This window comes from Trachemys scripta, chromosome 20 (assembly GCF_013100865.1).
Source record: "Trachemys scripta elegans isolate TJP31775 chromosome 20, CAS_Tse_1.0, whole genome shotgun sequence".
NCBI classification, from domain to species: Eukaryota; Metazoa; Chordata; order Testudines; family Emydidae; genus Trachemys; species Trachemys scripta.
The window spans coordinates 10,635,945-10,661,231 of NC_048317.1; the positions used below are offsets into that span (position 1 = coordinate 10,635,945).

At 48.3% G+C, this 25,287-nt stretch overlaps 1 protein-coding gene across 1 annotated transcript in view; it reads right to left on the reverse strand.

Annotated features, from left to right (window-relative positions):
• Positions 1-18,832, reverse strand: part of SLC9A1 (solute carrier family 9 member A1) — a 56,470-nt gene extending 37,638 nt beyond the window's left edge. Inside the window, exon 1 of the mRNA XM_034754096.1 lies at positions 17,730-18,832. Coding sequence (XP_034609987.1) covers positions 17,730-18,084 — 355 coding nt within the window. The 5' untranslated portion in view covers positions 18,085-18,832. The remainder of the gene's footprint in view (positions 1-17,729) is intronic.
• Positions 18,833-25,287: the final 6,455 nt, after the last annotated feature.

Sequence of the window (25,287 nt, forward strand, 5' to 3'; positions counted from 1 at the left end):
CCGCCCCCTCCTCCCTCCCACTCCCAGCCACGCGGAAAGGGCTGCCCGAGCGCTACCGGCTTCACGGTTTGCCGGGCAGCCTCCAGACCCTGCACCCCCGGCTGGGCGCTTCCCCTCCCAGGCTCCAGCTGCGCTGGGGAAGTGCTGGCTGGGGGCGCAGGGTCTGGGGGCTGCCCGGCAAACCGTGAAGCCGGTAGCGCTCGGGCAGCCCTTTCCGCGTGGCTGGGAGTGGGAGGGAGGAGGGGGCGGAGTTGGGGCAGGGCTGGGGGTGGGAAATGGGTGGGGCCAGGACCCCGTGGGGGGTCCTCTTTTTTTATTTGTTAAGTACGGTAACCCTAACTTATCACACAGTTCCTGGCACAAGACCCCTATCCGCTGCTTTGTCCAGTTTTCTCCTTGTAAAAGGCAAACTCTCAAGTTTCACGCATATCAACTGTATATGTCTAGAAATACATGTGTAGAATTAAGGCTTGTATTTTGCAAGTGAAATATCTACTATGTTCTGGAGCATCCAGCCATGATCAGCGGTCACGGGAGAGGCCGTCAGGAACGGCGTTGGGAGGAGCAATTGCAGCTGAACAAAATGTCCACAGTGACACTGCAATGGCACAGCAAGCCAACAAAGAACCTTACTCAGAGCAAATGCAATGTAAACAGGGCTGAGCACAGACGTGCGAGGTGTTACAGGCACTGTAGGTTCTTGTGACACCCGTTCTCTAGTGCAGCTGAGCCTTTTGGGCTCCCGGCATCAGTTCCAAAATATCTTTATTCCCTGGAGGAACAGGCTGAAGTCTCAGCAGGGTTGAAACAGCCCGTTGTCCTTCTGAGGGAGATAAACTGAATGTAGGCAATTTCTGTGAGCTGGTCTATTAGATGAAATCTTGGAAGTAGTATGTGCTATCTGTGGATACTAAAGATCTGCTGGTAGAGGGTTACCCAGGCATCCATGACTAAAATCCCCCATCCCATTCTCCATTCAGTATGTTGCATACTGCTTGGCTGCCTGGCGGCAGCCCTCCCACCCCAAAAATAGCTAAATTTCAATGGCACTGCGTATATTTTGTATAGGACTTTGGGATCCTTTAGTATGAAAACAATGATGTAACCACAGAAAATATGTACAATGAACAAGGTACTCTGATCTCTTCCTTAAAAGGCTGTGAGATTAAGGCATTTTAAAATCCGCTAGAAGGCCGGTGACACTTTGATGCGGAACAGAACGTCTATGAGCCCAGGAATCATTCATTCAGTGTTTGGCCTCAGAGTTTGGGGGGGGGGGGGGGGGAGGCTCCATTTCATCTGTGGTAACAGAGTTAAGTCTCAACACGGACAGAGAACAGAGGCTGACAGAAGAAGGCTGCAGACCAGGCCAGTCAACCAGCCAAGGAAGAAATCCCAACCAGCAACAGATAGAGATAGGTGCCCTGGAAGGCAGTCCTGCTGGGGTGGATGGAACAAAAGAAGTTAGTGTACATAAGCTTCTTTTGGTATAGGCCAGAGAGATCGCTTCCCTAGAATTCAGGCCAGAGAGGCCTTCTGCTGAATAGCCTCATGTCCAGGAGCCCCCCAAATGGAAAGCCATAAGGTGGGGGGAGGGGGGGGGGAAGAGAGACTATTTCATTTGTAACTTGCCATCGGAGTCACTTTCAGCACACATGGTGGCTGTGACCTTTTCCAGCAGCAGGACGTGCTAGGACTAGAGGGCAGAGTCGACTCTGTTCCCACTCTCCATCCATCACACCTAACACCATAAACGCTGGCTTCTTACGTTTAAAGCCTCGCATGCCAAATGTATACACTTTCTTAATCTCTAGAGCTGGCAAAAGTCAAAACCAAGAGAGATTTGCTTTCCAGCGGTCTCCAGTAACCCCTAAGGTGCAGCTATCCCTCCAGCTGAAGTGACGGTAAAAGGCACTCCGGTACCATGGTGACGAGTGCAGGACGAGTGCCTAGATACAGTAGATAAATAGTGTATTTCTGGTTTTTAAAACTACCTAAGGATTAGCTGGCTGTTGTGCCCAGATGAGATGGAACAATACTTGGCAGCGTTCCAGGATCCAGCCACAATATACAGCAACCTTCATCCAAAGAAGCAAGATCGTCGTTGTGGTTAAAGCACAGGACTCGGAGACAGGAGCTCTGGGTTCTTATTCCAGCTATGCCACCTGGTGCCTCATCGTGAAACAGGGCTAATACTTGCCCATCTCCAAGGATGTTGCAAGGCTGAAGTTTTGGATGTTTGTCAAAGACATGGAGATCCTCAGACAGAAGGTGCTGAAGAAAGGCAAAGGGCTCTCAGTGGTTAGCAAATGTTAATTAAGTCTAACACGGACTAGATCCATCTAGAGCAATGGGGAAATTGAGAGAGCATCAGTGACTTGCACAGTGTCATGCAGGAGGTAAATGGCAAGGACAGAAACAGAATCCAAGAGTTAGGATTTCTAGTCTGCTGTTCTATCTACTCAAACGTTAAGGGTATTGCAGAAAAGGATCTGCTATGAGAGACCAGCAAGTTCAGTGCAATAAGGGAACGGTTGAGTGTCCACGCTCCTCACTTCCTTTCCTCCATCAAATCTTACATCTAGTGACTACTAAGTCAAAAAGCACAACACATGAACAGATTTCCTGTTTAGAAACAGTGTGAGTGAGTTCTTCTGATTGACTGCTGTCCCTGCCATTCAGCCCTCTATAAAGCATTGGCCCTGAAGTCAGATAACTGCAGAGTATAGCAGACAATTAAAAACAAAACAAACAAACCATTTCCACCCACACTGGAAACCAGACAGCAAATCTTACTTGTGGTTTGTTCTTACAAGCCTGCACGTTTCCAGGCCAGCACTAAACAGCACCTAAGTTTCCACCAATTAATTTTATTATCCTGACCTAGGCAGCCGCTCATCCAGACCAGTTAACCTTTCTAAACAGGCCAGGGACAGTTTGACCAATTCCTTGTTCCCCTTCCTCCAAAATAATGAATGAATTTGGATGGATCAGTTATTCAAACACTTCTCCGAGTGCTCCAGAGGGGAGCAGCTCACAGAACCATATCTGGTGCATCGGTCTCTTGCAGGAGACCACAAAGATCCTGGCTTGTTTACTTACCAACTCAGCTACACACAGTTTTTAAGAGGGGCTTAAATTATGTATCGGTGTGTAACAGATTTCAGCTGACCCAAGTCCACACTGGGGTGGGACACTGCACCTCTTTGCCGCAGCCTCTACCAGAGCAGTGTTTAGATCAGGCCTATGTCATGGCTCTTCTAGCCACATAAAACCATTTTAGAAGTGGCTTCAAAGAGCAAACATGTGGTTTGTCTCCTTGCCAAGGAGATAGGCTCATTATTGGGGCCTTCCTTACTTCCTCCCAGACAGGATGGACCTGGTCAAGGTGCAACATTTAATCCTCCCTAAATTAACCTCTTATGATTTGGCAAATAAGCTACAGTACAAACCAAGAGGACCCGTTCCTTTCAGCCCCTCGCTTACCCCTTCTTGGGGCAAGGGAACAGATGCTGGAGGGGGCTGATAAGGCAGGAGGAGGAAAGATAAACATAAGCAGTGTGTGTGTAGAAAAGATGAAACACATGACCCTGTCATCTGGCACAGAGAAGTACATCGAGGAGACAGTCCGCACTTATGCCTTGAGTCACGGGAACAGTCACTCTGACGGTAACTGAAAAACCAGGGCTCTTCTGAACTAGCCGGACAGCTGCGAGTTGGTACAAGGCTCCCATTAGCCAGGCCTACAATGCTCGAACTCCAAGAGATGCTAGTACACTACCACTGTCAGTGCAGCTGGGATATTCACCACCCCCATGTATGCAAAGCAAGCCCTGGTCACTATTTCAATAGCACCTTTGTCTCAACAAGTCAGGCTGTACACAGAGTCCAGGAGCAGCCTACAGAGGAGGAGACATTTCCATGAGTTACCCTAGGGCACCATAAAATAATCTGCAAACAGGAGAAGCCACAAGACATTTCTGTTCATTTTTCAGGGCAGGGAGAACTAAAGTAACAAGAGGCATTTACACACATCTCATCTTTGGAGCACTTGACATTAACAAATCAGTTGCGACTCCCCTGTGGAGTAGGTATTAATTCCCTTTTTGCAGCTGGGGAAATGAAACAGAGGTTAAGTGACTCACCCAGGGCCACTGAGTGAGCTGGCATTGGAGCCAGCATTAGAAATCAGCAGTTCTTGGCCCCAATCCTACTTTTACATAATGCCTCACCTTCAACCAGAAGAAAAGCCAACCTCTGGAGGGAAAAAGATACTAGGCAGTGTCCACTTGCCAATTAGAAACTAAAACTCTAGTGACAGTCTCATTTGTCACCCAGAGACATGCTCTCCCTAGACAGGGAGAAGAACATTTCCACCTAATTTCGAGAGGATCAGAGCTGTTGGTGCGGTGGGAAATGCAGATACTTGATGCTTCAAGACAAGCCCATTACCAACTGTCTGGTGTTCAGAAGAAACTTCTCCTATAGCCACCTTATCACAGAATGCTCCACGACGGGTGCCTTGCACCTTTGTTTGTAGCTTCTAGTTCTGTCCACTGCTGGAGATAGGAGTCGGACCCAAGCAGACTCACGTTCCTACAGCAGATATTGTAAAGTCATAGCCCTCACTAAGTTATATTTACATTACAGACACATTCCCCCAAGCCCTCCCAACACACAAACTGAGATTAGCAAAACTGTTTAAAACCCTAAGGCACGATCTACACACAGTTTTTGCACTGGTCTAACTGTGTCAGTCGGGGGGTGGGGTTAATGATCGTTATACTGGTTAACCCCGAATGGTGACATAGTGGAACCAGTATAATGGTGCCTAACATCAATATAGTTTATTCCCCTTCCTGTATAGGAATAAGCTATCCCAGTGCAAGTATGTTTATACTGGTATAACTGCATTCACACCATGGGTGCTTTAAGCATACCCGTATAGTTAAAGCAGTACAATGTGCGTGTTTAGACAAGGCCCAATAAAAATACTCTAGTAAACAGCTGTTCATACTCTAGGGAGGAGGGCTGAATAAGTAAACCTGACAGTACAGCAGAGGTCTTAGACGTGACCTACACATTTTCCCCAGATTTCAACTGTAGCAACACATGCTGAATGCCACAAATAACCAGGCTAGGAGAGAGCATTTAGCATAGTTGGCTGCAGTTGTGGGATTTTATAATAAAAATTGTGCACGTTACCAACCTTTATAGATGTACAAGGTCTCCACAATGCAGCTTTTAACACAATCATGAAACAGCTTTGGAATGCTGGATGCTTAAGGCGGATTTCTGATCATCAACATTCCATATGCAGTTACACAATAAGGTGGTCCAATTATTCCTCCTTTTAAAGGAATTATTACCACTTCCTGGCCTCTTGTCTTCTATTGCACAACACAGGCTACCATCGTGTAGAAAGGCACTGCCTGCTGCACCTTAGTGAAGCCTCATAAATGGTTAATATGATCATAAGACTTGCATCAGTCATATTAATGGGCCATAAATAAACTCACCAACTAAAAGAGCACAACTGCTCTTCTCAGATTAGAAAGGCATATTTAGCAAGTCCTGAGGGAGAGTGGGGGGGTGGACAACAAAGCTTCTAGGGAAATAGTCTGTTGGTCTCCCCACCACTCTGCTCTACTACCCTCTGAGTAGGGATAGTGGGAATCACAGTGGAAATATTCCTGTAGCTTCCCAGACAAAAAAAAAACAAAAACCCCAAATAGCACAATTGGCAATGCATGTTGGTCATTGGCTTTCTGGGAGACGTGAGCCACTTTGTAAATTCCACATCAGCATCTGACATCACTTGCCGCTTCTTGAGCAGTTTACAGTAATGGCGAGAGGTGCAGTTTTGCAGGCTATACCTACAGAAATCCCCGACACACGACACTTCCACTGGGGGAGGGAGGGGGGCATATGGGGTCTTGCAGTAGTCAGTCTTTAGAGCTGTATTCAGACACAGTATTAACCACTATCATGCATACGAATATTGTCTCACTGTGTCCCATCAGTCTGTCTGTACCCCTCTGTTGTTTCTTGTCTTATACTTAGATGGTCAGTTGTTTGGGTCAGGGACTGTCTTTTTGTTCTGGATTTGTACAGTGCCTAGCACAACAGGGTTCTGGTCCATGACTGGGGGCTCCTAGGAGCTACAATAGAAACAAACAAATATACTGTTTACAGAACCTGCCCTCTGGAGTCATCCCCAGCAGCACACACCGGAGGGTATGTCTATACTGCAATCACAGAGTACGACTGCAACTCGAAGGGACGTACCCGAGCTAGCCTGGGTCCTGGAACAATGAGGCTGCAGCTGCATGAGCTGTACAAACCTGCCAGGAACCCTGGATGATTTCTCGCAGGGCTCGCCCGCACTGACGCTTGCGCTGATGTGTTTTCACTGTTTTAGGACCTGAGCCAGCTAGATTAGCTTGGGTATGTTGGCTCAAGGTGCATTCATTCACGCCATGATTGCAGTACACACATACCCTAGGATATAGCCAGTTCAGTTTCCCACACAGGTGACCTGCAGAATCACTACTGGCTCCATTCATTTACACTTTGGGTTATGGAAAGGAGAATTAAGTCAGTTTCAAACCCCAAGGAATGCCGATTGCAATGGAAAGAGGCCTCCCAAGAGAAAATTAAGGTCTTTCTCTTTAAGGGCTTATATATGCATAAGAGTATGCTAATGGCGTCTGTGCTGCTGAAACCTCATGCATCAGGCTCAGAAACTGCCACCTCACCTGGGGCTGCCACTAAGATTTAGTATGGCATGAAAGTGACGCCCAACCTGGGAATATTTCTGAGAATGGAAAAAAAAAATCCCACTGCAGATTACCAGAAAAGATTTTGCGCTAGTAAACACGTCCCTCGCGGGCTTGGTAAAGCTAGAGAAATTATTTTTTCCCCCCACCATTAAACGGAATACAAGAGCTGTCCCCAGGAGCTTATTGTATTGCAACTTTCACCGCCTACCTGGTGACACAGGAGACTGGATGCTGTGATGCCTATGAGTCACTCCTAGCTGAGGGAAATGCATTTGTTTTCGTCGAGTTGTGAATAATACTTTGCATTTATTGGACTTTCCACCTGAGGATCTCAAAGCACTTTACGAATATCAAGTGCCGCAAAGGCCCTGTAAATAATATAGCCATCTTACAGAGGGGGAAAGAGGGGCACTAGATGCAGTTTCCTCCGGAGCCAGCCCAAGACTGTGGAACGAACTCCCGTAAGAACCAAGTACCATCACAAACCTTACCATCCTCTCTGCATTAAGTGCAAGGTACATTTCTTTGACCATGGCTTCTCTAACATATAGCTCTGAGTGTTTATACACATGCTAGTCACAGCGGTTACTACAGTACTGAAAGGCATTCAGGTGCTAACATGAGCACAGTACAGCATGTATAGGCATGGAGAATAAGCAACATGCCTAATGTAGCACAGCAGGGCACAGGCCACACACACTGGGCTTCCGAAGTCAAACAACAGTCAAGACCTCCCTGCTCCTTTAAGGGGCGTTTTCTTCATTTTGGTGTTACCTAAAGTGGGTTTGTTGGGAGCCTTTCCCCATGATCCCTTTGAAATCAACAGAAGCAGATTCAGGCCCTAAAAACAGGGGTGGCCAACCTGAGCTTAAGAAGGAGCCAGAATCTACCAATGTACATTGCCAAAGTTCCACAGTAATAAGTCAGCAGTCCCCCATTAGCTCCCCCCGCAGTGCCTCCTGCCCCCAGTGGCCCCGCCGATCAGTGCCTCCCCCTCCCTCCCACTGCAATCAGCTGCTTTGTGGTGTGCAGGAGGCTCTGGGGGAATGGAGGGAGGAACAAGGGTGCTGGAAGGAGTGAGGGCCTGTGGCAGAGCCAGGGGTTGAGCAGTGAGCACCCCCTGGCACATTGGAAAGTTGGCGCCTGTAGTTCCAGCCCAGGAGTCAGCGTCTATGCAAAGAGCTGCATAGTAACTTCTGAAGAGCCGCATGTGGCTCCGGAGGCACAGGTTGGCCACCCCTGCCCTAAGAGATAAGAAACAAGTGCTTGAGGCCTTTTTATAGCAACGGGTGAGAGCAGGTAAGGAAAGTACTTCCTTAACTAATGCTACTTAAAGTAGGCTCAGTAAGGCTGCATTCTCACAGTGTATTCCGGATGGATTTCCAGTTTTTATCTGAACAAATTAAGCCTTTGGGAGTGAAAGAATCCAGTGTTTACAACACTGCTGCAGTAATTCATTCCTCATTATCGTTTGCTTCTAAAGTTTCCTCCCTCAGTACCCACAAATCCATTCACTGAGCCACTGGACCAGCTACGTTAAGAAGATTCTGAACTTACCACATTACCGGAAGTATTTTAGGGGCAGTCTCGTGTGGAGACGTCTATAGCTTCACACCGGGAAGGGATGTTTTTGAGGGGAGAACGGGTTACAGTAAGGCAAGGCTATTTTTCGACACAGTAACAAAATGTTTACTGAATTTCTGTTTTACCTAAGTAAAAAAAGTGGGTCCCCTGAAAGAAAAAATGTTGATTCTTCAGGATCCAAGATCTCTACCTACTTACAATCCAGTGAGAACAGCATTACCTCCCTCAATACTGGTGCCAATATCTAACTCATGTTTCCCCTCTGCTCCATTCTCCACTTAATCTGGCCTTCATACCATGTTTAGAGATGTTATCTGGAGTGCACCTACTAGTACTCAACCAGTGGTTAATTTGCTAGGGAATGCTAGTTCAAGTTCCTTTGATGATTACAGGTGTGGCATGAGGGCAGAGTATCTCAGATTCATAGTTTTTAAAGCCAGAAGAGATCATTACGATCATCTTGTTTGGCCTCCTGCATAACACAAGCTAAAGCACCCCATCCAATAATTTCTGCTTCAAACCCGTCACTTCTGTTTGAGCGACAGCATAGCTAAATATATCTAGTCTTGGTTTAAAGGCTGCAAGTGACTGAGAATCTGCCATGTCCTAAGGTAGGTTGGTCCAACAGTTAATTATCTTCATTGAGACCCTAGTAACCACAACCCTGAACCATTTATGGCTTTATAGGTTAACACCAACACCTTGAATTCCACCCAGAAACTTACTGGGAGGGAGTGTAGATCCTTGGGCATGCCCTCAACCTGTTCATAAGAGGAGGCTTCAGGCCGGGACATTCCACACTAGTCTTGAGGTGTAGCCTGCTACGGATTGTATTTTAGCAGACACTAGTGCTCACTGGGGAGTGCTCTCCAGGGGGGTACAGGCTGCATTTGCAGACATCACATGCACACAGATGCTCATGTTCTTCCCACTCTGTAAATAACCCATATTCCATGGTAGGAATTTTTCACCGCTCACGGTCGAATTACATTAGTACTTTCCTCAGTTCCCTGGAGGAAACTGTTTGGATCGTTCTTCTGTTCAGGCTCTAGCAGCAGACAGGCATGAGAGAAAAGGCCACTGCCAATCTCCTTCTCAACCCTCAGTCATGCTGGCAAACTGTATGAAAAGGCAGGAAAGAAATAGCTGTGTGCATTAGGATCACTCACAGATAAGGAAGCGAGAAAGACCAACACGGCTGCTTCTGAAAAGAGAGTGTTTATTATAATTAAGAATAATTTGCACTTCTATAGCACCAGCTAGACAAGAACCTCAGAATCATTTACTCATGTTCATGAATCAAGCTTCAATACCCAGGCAGAGAATGTATTATCCTGATTGTCCAGATGGGGAAAGAGGCACTGAGAGTAGGGAATCAGCCTCACTAGACAAACAGTGGGCCCTGTAAGAGTTCAGACACCTTTCCACTCTGGCAACTAGCCCAATTGCTACTCTAGAATTTCCGTGACATTCGAGCCTGCGGTGTGCTAGTTGCTTTCCACATACATCAGAGAACACAGTCCTTGCCTCGAGGAGCTTACAATCTAACAGAATTGGGGGAGAGGGATAAACATACAAGTAAGTAAGTATCACTGTCTCCAATTGCTTTTCTCTCAAGTCACTGCTAGTTGGCCAGTCCCTTACAGGTATCATGGCAGAAGTTGGCTTGTTGTCCACTGGTCACATTTCCTGTCTACTTTCTGGATGCTCTTATTGGTTCAGCTAATACAACAACATGAGAGCAATTTGTGTTTCAATTCTTTTCTTGCTCATTATTCCACTGACACTCAAACCTGCTCTGCTTCCAACCTGGTCAGAAGCTTGTTGTGACATTCAGAGCAGCTCCCTAAATTCTTCTAGGAATACGAGTGATGTCTTCTTAAAGAAACCTGCGTTACTGTCACGATGAGGAGAGCTCATGTGAAGACAGAAAACTGGTCACTCGATACATTTCTTGGATCTTTGGTTTCAGAGTCCAGTAACAGTGAAAGCTGCCCACGCCTGCACGGCATAAGCTTAGAATGCCCCGAGTCTCCTCCCACCTGTGAGTCGGTGCCTTCTGGCACGCCTGCCCTCATGCCCAGAATACGTTCCCCAATCCTACGCACTATGCAGCCTCATTCTTCTCTTGATTCACGTCTTTCAGCCAAACTTCCCCCACACTGGTTTCTATTCCAGCCTTTCATGCCATGGTAGGTATCTACCACATTCCTCACTATGGTTTCTCATTGAAGTTAACTCCTCAAACCTTAGACACTTAAAAATCCTACGATACAATAAATACCAATACACACGTCTTGTTGGTTCCCCTTTTTATAATGGGTGGGCTTTTCAAAGTGCTGAAGTCCCATTTCCAGAAGTGGTTTAGGCATGTAGGAACCAAAGGGTAAAATTTTCAAGAGTGCCTATGTAACTTAGGAGCCTTAGAATCACTGACAGTGGGATTTAGGTACTTTTGAAAAGCCCATCCATTACAAATATATACCTGCTCTAACAAAAATATCCTGTGATCTTTTACCCTATCCCCCTCTAACTCCACTTGTGTTTTGTCACTTTGTTGTCCTTCTTCTAGCTCAAAATGAAAGTTTTTTGGGGGCAGGAACCTCCTTCCTTTTTATTCATTGTTGTAGTGCAGAGGTGGGCAAACATTTTGGCCCGAGGGCCACATCAAGGTTGTGTAACTATATGGAGGGCTGGGTAGGGAAGGCTGTGCCTCCCCAAACACCCTGGCTGCCCCCTTCAGAATTCCCAACCCATCCAACCCCCCGCTCCTTGTCCCCTGACTGCCCCCTCCTGGGACCCTGGCCCCCTATCCAACCCCCCTGCTCCCTGGCCCCTATCCACACCCCCACCCCCTGACAGCCCTCCTGTGACTCCCACCCCCTATCCAACCACTCTCTGCTCCTCATCCCCTGACCACACCCTCCCGGGACCCCCTGCCCCTAACTGCCCCCTGGGATCCCACCCCCTTATCCAACCCCCCCGCTCCCTGTCCTCTGACTGCCCTCCCAACCCCTATCCACAACCACATCCCCACCCCCTGACAGGCCCCCTGGGACTCCCACTCCCAACCCTCCCTATTCCCCATCCCGACTGCCCCCGCAGAACCTCCGCCCCATCCAACCACCCCCTCCTCCCTGACTGCCCCCCCGGCCCCCCCCCCCCCCCCCCCCCCCCCGCTCCCTACCCCCTTACCAGCAGCAGGAGCTCGCAGCCGAGACACCTGGCCAGAGCCAGCTATGCTCCCCACGCTGCCCAGCGGGAGCGGCGGGCCAGAGCGTGGCCCACGCAGCGGCATGGCTGCGGGGGAGAGGCCGGGGACTAGGCTCCCCGGACGGAAGCTCAGGGGTCGGGCAGGACGGTCCCGCGGGACGTAGTTTGCCCATGTCTGTTATAGTGTCATAGGTGTGCGTGTGGCATTCTGAAAAGGAAGTAAAAAGAGCACTGAATGTTTGGCTGCAGGAATCAGATGCCACTGCAGGAAGCCGTCTGCTGAAGTTAGTGACATTTCTGAGAGTGTAACATAGGATTACTGAAACAGATCTTGTCCTGCATATTGTAAATGGGCCCAAGAAGCCTAGCCTAACAGACATCAGAAACGTCTTTAACTCCACTACAGCCCACTGACTATTCTCCATAACACAGGGTTTATATGTCTACCTGGAACAGGAGGAAAAGCAAAGTGTTATTTTTCCTAATAATAGATGCTCAGCTCACTTTACAGCTAATTTAACGTAGCTAACAAGGACATGGATATTTGTGACGTATTGGTTGCTGTCTGCTGCTCTGAGGAGACAGGTTGGTATAGCGGTTGTTGTAGACCAGACAACCCTGACCCAGACATTCAGAAAGACCAAGTGCTGTGAAGAAAAACCAGCGATGACTCAGTCATTATAACAGGCTCCAACAAAACAGGAGGGCTGCATCAGCTGGTGACTTAATGTCTCACATGGTAGAGCAGGGGGTCTCAAACTGGGGGTCGGGACCCCTCAGGGGGTCACGACGTTATTACATGGGGGGGGGGGGGTCATAAGCTGTCAACCTCCACCCCAAACTCCGCTTTGCCTCCAGCATTTATAATGGTGTTAAATATATATGAAAAGTGTTTTTAATTTATAATGGGGGGCTCACACTCAGAGGCTTGCTATGTGAAAGGGGTCACATCCAAAGCCTCCTTCAGTGCAATATGAAAGGCTTAGAGAGAAAGGATCAGACATGCTGCCACACTTGAACCCACACAACTCCCAACACAGGGCAGTAATATTTTGCACTTCTATAAAACAGACTGGGGGTCTCCAAGTGCTCGATTGACACAGTTAAACCTCAACACTCCTGCAATGTATTTTTACTGCACAGGTCAGGAAAGTGAGGCACCCAGGTGAAGTGACTTACCCAAGGCCAAACAGCAAATCTGTGGCAGAGGAGAATCCTGACTGCCAGTCCCTGGCCTATTCTGCTATAGTCTGGCACTGAAAAGAGACACCATTTACTGCAATTCGTTATTAAGCCTTTATTTGCAATCCTTGCTCATTCTTTCCATTCCAGTGGAAATGAGAGAGATTTATTTATGTCTGAATTAAATGCTTGTCTCCTGGAGCATTGGCACTGAAGGTCGGCTCCCTCTCTCTAACCTTGAGTTCTGAAGTCACAGGTGATTCTAGTGCAACATCAGTTGGTAGGACTAAGAGAAAATTAGCCAACGCTATAAGGAGGCAGGGCGTAAAGAAAGACTTAGGAGAAACCTGAAAGAATAAAAATGAAAGGGTGAGTGGGAGAGAAGGTGACTCAACCGCACAAGAACCCAGTTTTGTCTTCAGTGAGGCCATGTGAGAAACGGTCTTAAAATTTCTACCCCAAATGCCCTACCAAAGACTCAGTGCTAAACCCAGGGGAAATCATCTGTGCCTGCTTCACGCAGATGGAGGATTCTTTGCACTGCAGAATCACTGGTTAGAAGCTTAGCTACCACTATCTCCTCCTGAGTGGGTGGTGATCAAGGGCCCATCTACACAACTGAACTCGCCACACGGCAAATAATGTTACACCACCAGACTCCCTATAACCAAGCTCCCAAATGAAGATTAGGGGTGTAACGCTTCCATTATCTATTATGGTTATACCATGGTATAGTTCCATCTAGACAAATGAAGCAAAACTGTTACAACACATTTCCTGCATGTTAGATGGGGCCTAGAAGGTGTTTCAACTTACATCCCCGTAGCCCATTCTGGTGCATTTCACTGAGCATTCCATCTTAAAATGCCTCTTAATTAATTAATAAATAAATCAGCATCAGTCCTAACCTCAGGTGCTGGGACTAGGTGAGTCAGCAACAATCCTAGTCTCCATGGCTGGTGGAGATCACGGCCACAAGCGTGTTTGTGTTACACTAGCGCTCATTTCTAGTGCCCGTTACATTCTCACAAGCCGGCAGGTAACTGAAATTTGCAAGATAGCTGCTCTTTGAAGCACGCCACAAGACGAGCGCGCCAAGGTCAGCCAATGTGCACATGCCCGAGATCCCAAGGAATCAGGTCCCTCAAGACTGGGCTGGTAGGCCAAGCAACTAGGACGTTGAGGTTCTTGCAGTGCTGGCTTGGCACAGATTAAACCACCATACAAAGATACCCCAAGGGACTCCTTTAAGAGAGGAAAGGAGGTTTTAAAACCAGGAAGGGGGGGGAGGGGGAGATTGAGGAATATGACAAAGTATAGCTGGGGTCTGTTGACCCTGATAACGGCCCATTAATTTTTACCCCAAGTTCTTCAGCTTCTTTTCCAGTTTTCAGTGTGCACCGAGCAGCCCGTCCATATGGCCACCAGTCATAGGTATCCAGAACAGCACTTCCCAGGATTTTAATCCTGTCCCCCAGGTCTCTGCAATAGCCCAGGCATCATTATTCAGACTGTTCAATCATCGGCCCCTGCCTCAGTGGAGAGGCAGCCTGGGCCAGTGGACTAAACCCAGCACTAGAAAACAGAAGCTCCTGAGTTGTAATCCCAGCTCCCGGACTGTTTCCCTGTGTGGTGTGGGCAAGTCACAAACTCACTGCATCGGTTTCCCGAGCTGTAAGATGGCAGTAATATGTTTACCCACCACCCAGGGCTTTCACAGGTATAAGTCAAAGTTTGCCAAGGGCTTTGAAAATAAAGAGAACCACATACGGTGCAAAACACTATTGCCATTAGCCATTCCAATCCTGCCCTCACTTTGTATTAGGCCCTGTGGGGAAAGGAAGCATGAAAGATTTGGAGGATAAATCCTTGGCCTGGTTAATCAAACCTGGAACTCTCCAGTCCTGTCATTTTAGATTCCACTGCATTGATCTGTATCAGCACGCACAATTACAGACTTGCCTATCTGTCTGAAGACCGAATTACACAGCCAGAACACCATGAGTACAAGGGTGGGGCTAGGAGTGCAGAGTAAGCTCCTGCCAGCCCAGTGAGTTTGCTCCTCCCAGAGGCAGGGACATGTTCTCTAACACAGGGGTTTTCAACTCCACGGCCCCCTGTGCCACAATAACTGGTTTTCTGCATATAAAAGCCAGGGCTAGCGTTAAAGGTAAGCAAGCAGGACAAAAGCCCAGGGCCACATGCCACAGGGGGCACCATGAAGCTAAGTTGCTCAGGGCCTCAGGCTGCAGCTCCATGCAGTGGGACTTTGGCCTTGTCCCTGGGGCCCAGCAAGTCTGACACTGATCCTGCTTGGCGGACCCCCTGAAACCTGCTCGCAGCCCCACAGGGGGCCCCAGACGCCAGGTTGTGAACCACTGCTCTAACAGGTACAACCACAGCAATGATCTTAGCAACTCATTCATTTGGAAAACATTGGTTTATACGGGTAAACCACTAGTTTAAGGGGTGCAGTCGGGAACTATGAGCTAAGACCCAGAAACACACTAAGACAGTTATTCTCACCCATGCTGATCTGACCCAGCATCAAATCCCTTGGAAATAAGGCCAGGGAAGAGGATGTTCCATCTTTGATCTACAGCCAGAACTCCTAACAGGAGTAAGGCAAACTAGGCTGTGGTATATGCTGTGTCCCCAACACCTCAGTTACCTGCAATGGGTTCTCAGACATCCTTGAAAAGCTGCAAGACTGGTCCTCCTAAAACATGGACCCCGAACACCCAGACTCCCACAATCTCTTCGATGTGTAAGAAGCGACAGGCTCTGCTACTGACCAAAAACAACCTTAAAACAGCACAAACAGCCCTAACCCACAATGCAGAGTTCTGCAGAAACTGCTGTGTCGCAGCCTCTGCATAGACACTACAGATCACTCTGATAAATGAAGATGCTCACAAAAGAAGGCAGCCAGCAAACCTACTGAAAATTAGAAATTCCCTAACCCCATTCCCCACCCTCGGCACATCATATTTCCTTACAGGGTATTTCTGCTGCCTGTCCTGGTGCTTTTCACCTGCAAACACCAGTTTCACATCTTGCACACCAACCACAAGGCATGCCTTGACACACACTAACAGGATTGAAACCGGGTTCTGTGTGGCTAAAGACCAGAATAAACAGCAGCACCCCCCCCCTTCTACCAGCGCATAGAGGTTTCTGATTTCCCCACCCAATAGAGTATCAGAGGGGTAGATGTGTTAGTCTGTATCCACAAGAACAACACAGAGTTTGGTGGCACCTTAAAGACTAAGATTTATTTGGGCATAACCTTTCGTGGGTAAAAAACGCACTTCTTCAGATGCAACGGACGAAGTGGGTTTTTTACCCACGAAAGCTTATCCCCAAATAAATCTGTTAGTCTTTAAGGTGCCACCAGACTCCTCGTTGCTCCACCCAATAGAGTTAAGGAAGACTGTAAATGCAGTGAAGTAACTGGAATCAGTTACTACAAGTTACTTAACATATGGAACACGTGCCAGCTGAGAGGGGACTATGGCTATGAAAAGAAAACCAACAGCATTGCTTATTTGTGTGGCACCTTCTTCTAAGGATATTTAAGAGCACTTGAAAAGACTTGCCCAGCTAATGTCAGAGTTGGGAGGGGAGGGGGGACAGAACCCAGGAGTCCTGATTTAATACCTGCTTTAACCACTCGATCTTACACAGACAGACACACGGAAGTCTTCTGGGCCTAAATGTTAACCCTTATATCCCTAGATTCAAATAAAAGGTTAAGAGGCCCTCAGAAAAGTATTGAAAGTTGTTCATATCTACACATACACTCCCCAACCACACCAACTTGGGGAGGGGGGGGAACGACATTTCTGTAATCTCAGCCAGTGATCAGCAGTTTGCCCTGAATTACCAGTCCAGTGCTTGGGGTCTATTGCACCAGAACCAGGGCAGGCAGAGCCAGCCATGAGATTTCCCAGCCAATCTTTCTGTTAGCTCTCAGAGTCTGATAGGAGCCTGGCGTAAGATTCAGCAAGTTACAGAGCACTACAGAAGAGCCTCCAGAAGTGTTCGGTTTAAAATAATTAATGGTAAGAATCAGGAATGAAAGAAAGGAAATGCAGATCTCCTCCCCCATGACCATCCAAAACAGGAAGCGGCAGACACATCATGTGCACTCTGGGCATTACGACAGAATATAAACCGAGATGTCACCAGTTGGAGAGCGGCCAGTTTGACCTCTACACTGAGAGTCAAAAGCCAGCTTTGAAATCTAGGGATGCGATAAGACCAAGTGTGCGCCCGTCAGATGCTGGAGAATTAAACTGGTATTAATCGTGCTGCAGAAGTTCTGAGAGATTTTCTGTCAGAACCTCAGTACATCAGACCCCGTTTGGGATCGTTATCTCTCCAGGATATCTAGGTACTCATATGTCCCAACTTTTAGAGTACCTGAGCACCTCACAATGTTTAATATATTTATCCCACAACATGTCAGAGAGAGGAAGTGCAATTATCCCTCTCGTACAGGTGGGGAACTGAGGCACTGAGAAACAAAGTGCCTTGCTCAAGATCTCACAGGCGGTCTGTAGTAGGACAAGGGTCTGAACCTAGGTCTCCCAAGAGAGCCCTAACCACTGGACCATCCTTCCTCATTAGGGAGGGTCAGCTGTAAAAGGAAACAGAAGTGAAGGTTATCTGATCCATCTAATTTTTTCTTTGTAACAGAATGGTCAACAGTTGCTACTTCTATACCATATTTCATCCAAGGATCTCGGAGACCTTTACCAACAAATCTTACAACACCCCTGTGAAGCAAGTTTTAGACCCATTTTACAGAGCGGAAAGCACAGAATGGTTGAGCACTTTCCCCAAGATCACAGGGATACTCATCAGGAAGAGAACCCAGGAGTCCCGACTCCTAAGCCTGCAAGTTTGGGCACTGTATACATACCCTCCACCCACACCGCCTGCAGAGAAGTGATGCCAACGTACCCAGTTTCATGAGACATGCCAGCAGTATCCAGAGGGAGATCTCAAACGGTATCCGCACATGGGTGTAGTCAATGCCCAGGACCGGGAAGGCTTTCCGGTACTTGACGTGCCCAGGGCTGGTGCGGTTGGGCAGAGGGCGAATCTCCTGGGAGACATCGTGAGGGGCTGCCGTGAAATCCCCAGGTTCACTTCCACTGATGACTGCTGGGTAGTGGTGGGGTGGCTCAGAGGCCAGCATCGGATTAGGCTGCAAGCCATGGCTGTGAAGCAAGGGCAGCAGCCCTAGGAGGGCTGCCACAATGAACAAAAAGGGCAAAGCGCGGAGGGAAGGGGCACGGGAGCCTTTCGCCTGCATCTTTCCCTTGCCCTCCAAGAGAGAGCCCCGCTGCCCGGCTATTTCAGAGGAAGCCTGTCCCAGGGGGCTTCATGGGGAGCGCAAAGGGGCCGCTGCAGAGGACAAGAAAGCGCGAGGGGAGGGGAGAAGGGGACAGAGCCACCAACAGACCGCTCCAGTCTTCCCCTGGAAAGTGGATTTAACAAAATAAAATAAATAACTCCCGAGACCAGAACTGGGCCGGACGCTTCCCCGGGGAGGGGCAGAGCCTGCAGGCAGGAAAGCGAGAGTCCTGCAGAGCCAAACGCAATGCAAAGACACCCTCCCCCGCTCTTCCCCGCGCCGGGGACAGCGGCGGGAGCGCGGTGCGGCAGCCCCCGGGGACAGAGGGTGCAGCAGCCCCCAGGGGAGCCCCGGGCCGGCGGGGGGGGAAGGGGCCGAAGCAGAGGGCGGAGGTGAAGGGTGCAGCCCGCGCCCCGGAGAAGCCGGTTCCTCTCTGCCGGAGAAGGGCTCGCCCAGGTCCCTCCCTCCGGCGGGGCGGGGGCAGGCCGGCTGCCTGGCGGCCCGCCCTGGGGCTCCGGGTAGTTGGGATCCCGGGGCCCGGGAGTCCCCGCAGCGCAGCCCCGCTCCGGCAGCTCGGCTCCTCCCGCAGCGCACGCTGAGCTCCTGCCCGCCGGCCGGCTCCCAGCCTTATAGCCGCCGAGACAAGGACGCGGAGAGAGGCAGGCAGCGGCCGGGCCGCTGCCGCATCTCCAGCAGCACCCACCGGCCGGGAGCAGCAGTGCACAGGGTCCCGCTGCCACCCGAAGGAAGGGAGAGAAGGTGGGCGGGCTGGCCTGGCCCTAGTCCCACCCACGGGGCACGCAGGTTTCATGGGGCACCCCCAGCATCCAGGGCAAGTGCGCGCCCTGGCCAGCTTTCAGGGGACCCGCTCTTCCTGCAAGTGACCCTTAGGACACAGGATTCAGCCCCCTAAAGTCAGGGCAATCCCAGATATAAAAATGCGGCCACCTCTGGGGAGTAGGTATCAGCCCCTTAGCAGGACTAGCCATGGAAGAGACGGGGGAGTTGGTAGCCACAGGCAGTGGGACAAAATCCAGCTCTTAAGAGTCATAGATTCTAGGACTGGAAGGGACCTCGAGAGGTCATCGAGTCCAGTCCCCTGCCCGCATGGCAGGACCAAATACTGTCTAGACCATCCCTGATAGACATTTATCTAACCTACTCTTAAATATCTCCAGAGATGGAGATTCCACCACCTCCCTAGGCAATTTATTCCAGTGTTTAACCACCCTGACAGTTAGGAACTTTTTCCTAATGTCCAACCTAGACCTCCCTTGCTGCAGTTTAAGCCCATTGCTTCTTGTTCTATCCTTAGAGGCTAAGGTGAACAAGTTTTCTCCCTCCTCCTTATGACACCCTTTTAGATACCTGAAAACTGCTATCATGCCCCCTCTCAGTCTTCTTTTTTCCCCAAACTAAACAAACCCAATTCTTTCAGCCTTCCTTCATAGGTCATGTTCTCAAGACCTTTAATCATTCTTGTTGCTCTTCTCTGGACCCTTTCCAATTTCTCCACATCTTTTTTGAAATGCGGTGCCCAGAACTGGACACAATACTCCAGCTGAGGCCTAACCAGAGCAGAGTAGAGCGGAAGAATGATTTCTCGTGTCTTGCTCACAACACAGTTGTTAATACATCCCAGAATCATGTTTGCTTTTTTTGCAACAGCATCACACTGTTGACTCATATTTAGCTTGTGGTCCACTATAACCCCTAGATCCCTTTCTGCTGTACTCCTTCCTAGACAGTCTCTTCCCATTCTGTATGTGTGAAACTGATTTTTTTTTCCCTAAGTGGAGCACTTTGCATTTGTCTTTGTTAAACTTCATCCTGTTTAACTCAGACCATTTCTCCAATTTGTCCAGATCATTTTGAATTATGACCTTGTCCTCCAAAGCAGTTGCAATCCCTCCCAGTTTGGTATCATCCGCAAACTTAATAAGCGTACTTTCTATGCCAATATCTAAGTCATTAATGAAGATATTGAACAGAGCCGGTCCCAAAACAGACCCCTGTGGAACCCCACTTGTTATGCCTTTCCAGCAGGATTGGGAACCATTAATAACAACTCTCTGAGTACGGTTATCCAGCCAGTTATGCACCCACCTTATAGTAGCCCCATCTAAATTGTATTTGTCTAGTTTATCGATAAGAATATCATGAGAGACTGTATCAAATGCCTTACTAAAGTCTAGGTATACCACATCCACAGCTTTTCCCTTATCCACAAGACTCGTTATCCTATTGAAGAAAGCTATCAGATTGGTTTGACATGATTTGTTCTTTACAAATCCATGCTGGCTGTTCCCTATCACCTTACCACCTTCCAAGAGTTTGCAGATGATTTCCTTAATTACTTGCTCCATTATCTTCCCTGGCACAGAAGTTAAACTAACTGGTCTGTAGTTTCCTGGGTTGTTTTTATTTCCCTTTTTATAGATGGGCACTATATTTGCCCTTTTCCAGTCTTCTGGAATCTCTCCCGTCTCCCATGATTTTCCAAAGATAATAGCTAGAGGCTCAGATACCTCCTCTATTATTAGCTTCTTGAGTATTCTAGGGTGCATTTCATCAGGCCCTGGTGACTTGCAGGCATCTAACTTTTCTAAGTGATTTTTAACTTGTTCTTTTTTTTTTATTTTATCTGCTAAACCTACCCCCTTCCTATTAGCATTCATTATGTCAGGCATTCCTTCAGACTTCTCGGTGAAGACCGAAACAAGGAAGTAATTAAGCATCTCTGCCATTTCCAAGTTTCCTGTTACTGTTTCTCCCTCTTCACTAAGCAGTGGGCCTACCCTGTCTTTGGTCTTCCTCTTGCTTCTAATGTATTGATAAAAAGTCTTCTTGTTTCCCTTTATTCCCGTAGCTAGTTTGAGCTCATTTTGTGCCTTTGCCTTTCTAATCTTGCCCCTGCATTCCTGTGTTGTTTGCCTATATTCATCCTTTGTAATCTGTCCTAGTTTCCATGTTTTATATGACTCCTTTTTATTTTTTAGATCATGCAAGATCTTGTGGTTAAGCCAAGGTGGTCTTTTGCCACTTTTTCTATCTTTCCTAACCAGCGGAATAGCTTGCTTTTGGGCCCTTAATAGTGTCCCTTTGAAAAACTGCCAACTCTCCTCAGTTGTTTTTCCCCTCAGTCTTGATTCCCATGGGACCTTACCCATCAGCTCTCTGAGCTTCCCAAAATCTGCCTTCCTGAAATCCATTGTCTCTATTTTGCTGTTCTCCCTTCTACCCTTCCTTAGAATTGAAAACTCTATGATTTCATGATCACTTTCACCCAAGCTGCCTTCTACTTTCAAATTCTCCAGGAGTTCCTCCCTATTTGTTAATATCAAGTCTAGAACAGCTTCCCTCCAGTAACTTTTTCAACCTTCTGAAATAAAAAGTTGTCTGCAATGCAGTCCAAGAATTTGTTGGATAGTCTGTGCCCCGCTGTGTTATTTTCTCATCATATATCCGGATAGTTGAAGTCCCCCATCACTACCAAATCTTGGGCTTTGGATGATTTTGTTATTTGTTTAAAAAAAGCCTCATCCACCTCTTCCACCTGGTTAGGTGGCCTGTAGTAGACTCCTAGCATGACATCTCCCTTGTTTTTTACCCCTTTTAGCCTAACCCAGAGACTCTCAACACTTCCGTCTCCTATGTCCATCTCTACCTCAGTCCAAGTGTGTACATTTTTAATATATAAGGCAACACCTCCTCCCTTTTTCCCCTGTCTATCCTTCCTGAGCAAGCTGTACCCATCCACACCAACATTCCAATCATGTGTATTATCCCACCAAGTTTCAGTGATGCCAACAATGTCATAGTTGTATTTATTTATTAGCACTTCCAGTTCTTCCTGCTTATTACCCATACTTCTTGCATTTGTATATAGGCATCTAAGATACTGGTTTGATCTTTCCTCCCAGTTTTGTCCTGATCCTCCTTTCTCTCTGCCAATATAATCCACACTCCCTCTCGTTTCCGACCCATCTCCCAGGTCTCCATGTTCCCCACTTACCTGCGGGCTTTGCTCACCTGTTCATGGGACACCTCATTAAAGATGCCATGGGATCTTTAATGGAGCGTGAGAAGGAGAGACGCCATGGTGATGGGCACCTCAATACACAGAGAGAGAGAGAGAGAAACAACCACCCATAAAACATACAGGAACTTAGATAAGGTCTCATTCAAACAATTTCTGCGCCCAGCACGCTCCCTGGAACTCAAGCTCCAGCATGTACAATCTATAAAATAAACACAGCAAGGAAAAGCATGCAACAAAGCATACCAAGGAACACTGGACATTGTGAAAGCCAACCAGCAAAGCCAACCAAGAGAACGTATAGCCTGTTTTCGTTGACTCCTTATGCATGTATACAAGTAGAAAGGAGATTTACTACCAAGGATACAGTCAATGTACCAGACCTGGCCAAACCTTAAGACCTACACAGCCTCTTGGGACCAGATTTTTAAAAGGTATTTAGGTGCCTAAAGAAGAAGATAGGTGCCTTGTAGGATTTACAAAAGCACCTAACCCACCACCCATGGGAGTTAAGTTCCCTGTAAGCTGTGCAGCTGGGGAGAGCCACCCCTCCCCCGGCCCAGCCCAGGCCCGCTGGAGCTGCCATGGCCTGGGAGAGGGGCCTCTCACCCAGCCCTGAGCTGCTGTGGGGAGAGAGGGATGGAGGGAGTCCTCTCTCCCCGCCGCAGCCCACACCCCAAACCCTCATCCCCAGAGCCCGCACCCCCAGCCAGAACCCTCACCACCCCGCCCCCCAACCTTCTGCCCCTGCCCTGAGCCCCCTTCCACACTTCGAACCCCTTGGCCCCACCTCCACCACACATCACCTCCATATTGGGGCACATACATTTCATTCCACACATGGACATAAAAAATTAGAGGGAACCCTGGTGGGGGGTATCATAGGCTGGGGGAGGCTGAGCCTCCCCAAACAGCCAGGCATGGCCCGGCCCGGTCCACACTCCGCCCCCAGTCCCAGCTCTGCCGCTTGCCTTCCCCTGTGCTGTGGCCCCCAGCTTGGGCTGGGGCTGCACCGCCCGCCTGGCGCTCCGGGGCTGAGGAGGGGGTAGGCTGGGGCAGGAGCCAGAGGCCTTGGGCAGAAGGGGCAGGGACTTGGGTGGAAGGGCTGGGGCTAGCCTCCCCGAGCCAACCATTCACGCACCACCCATGCTGACTCCCATTGGAGTTAGATGACTAGGTGCTTTTGTAAACTCCCACTAGGCGTCTGTTTGTATCATTAGGCACCTAAATACCTTTAAAAATCTGGTTCTTGGCTGTTAAATCCAATCAAAGAGCCACCAGAAAAGCAGACCTGTAAAATAAAACCATGGCAGTAACATGGATGGTTTTGTGGTGAGGCATATGATTTCTGGGAATCAGCTGACACGAACTCTGCTCCTGGCTCTGCCACCCATCCCCGGGCACAACACACAGGGCCTGCTCCATTGAAATCAATGGGAGTTTTGCATGGTTTTAGTGCAAAACTAGACACTGCCAACGTAAAATGTGGCGCATGATACGTCCCCACCTCACAGGGGTGTGGTGAGGATAAATTCATGAATGTTTGTGAGGCACTCAGATACTGCGGGGATAACGCAAACTCTCAGCTTGCAACACTCCCACTGAAGCAAACTAGAGTCCCATGCCTAGCAGACTCAGGACCTTGGATTCACTTGAGTGGGGCTTTGTTTTAAACAGGCATTGTCTCCCAGGATGCTGTGCTGCAGTTTAGATAGACAGAAGAGGAGAGTTGAATACCGGGCTACAGGAACTGCAGGTTGAGTATCACTGAAGTATACATTGCTCAATAGATCCTTACTCCAGAGTAGGGGAACTAACGGTCTGGCAGTTACCCAAGAGAACCAATGAAGAATAAACCTGACTAATCTCTGACTAGAAAGAAGAGAACATTCAAATGAATCACAAGCCTGAACAGGAACAGCCAAATGTGTTAACGTCTCACTTCTGCTTGGATACGGAAGAATCCCGTGCACTGCTACAGACTAGGGACCGAGCGGCTAGGCAGTTCTGCAGAAAAGGACCTAGGGGTTACAGTGGACGAGAAGCTGGATAGGAGTCAACAGTTTGTCCTTGTTGCCAAGGAGGCGAATGTGGCATTTTGGGCTGGTTAAATAGGAGCATTGCCAGCAGATCCAGGGACGTGATCGTTCCCCTTTATTCGACATTGGTGAGGCCTCATCTGGAGTACTGTGTCCAGTTTTGGGCCCCACACTACAAGAAGGATGTCGACAAATTGGAAAGAGTCCAGCGAAGGGCAACAAAAATTATTAGGGGGCTGGAGCACGTGACTTATGAGGAGAGGCTGAAGGAACTGGGATTATTTAGTCTACAGAAGAGAAAAATGAGGGGGGATTTGATAGCTGCTTTCAACTACCTGAAAGGGATTTCCAAAGAGGATGGATCTAGACTGTTCTCAGTTATACAGATGGCAGAAAGAGGGGTAATGGTCTCAAGTTGCAGTGGGGGAGGTCTAGGTTGGATATTAGGAAAAACTTTTTCACTAGGAGGGTGGTGAAGCACTGGAATGGGTTACCTAGGGAGGTGGTGGAATCTCCTTTCTTAGAGGTTTTTAAGGTCAGGCTTGACAAAGCCCTGGCTGGGATGATTTAGTTGGGGATTGGTCCGGTTTTGAGCAGAGGGTTGGACTAGATGACCTCCTGAGGTCCCTTCCAACCCTGATATTCTATGATACATACTGGACAAGCAAATTCATCTGCAAGGAAGTCCTGGACTTTACATTTCCCTATAGGAAGAGCTTTGTCACACGCTCCTGAGTAGGGGCCTATTCCTGAACTATTAACCATGATGAGAGTTTTGCCATCAAACAATCCTCCTCCTGCAGAAATCAATGGCAAAACTCCCATTAATTTTAAAAGGAGTTACAATTCCTAGGAACATGCAGGTAAATAGACACTTGTCCAGGGCACTCACCTGGGCTGGTTCTCTTCCGGAAATAGTGCCCAGAGTAACTAGGTCAAATCTTTCTATCTCCACAAGGGTGCCAGACTTTATCTAGATCACTCAGTAATAGCGGTAAGTAGGTGCAAATTCCCTAGACTCTGAAAACAAGAGGTTTGCCAATTAGGACGTGGGCTCCAAATTAATTTTTTGCTATTTTGGTC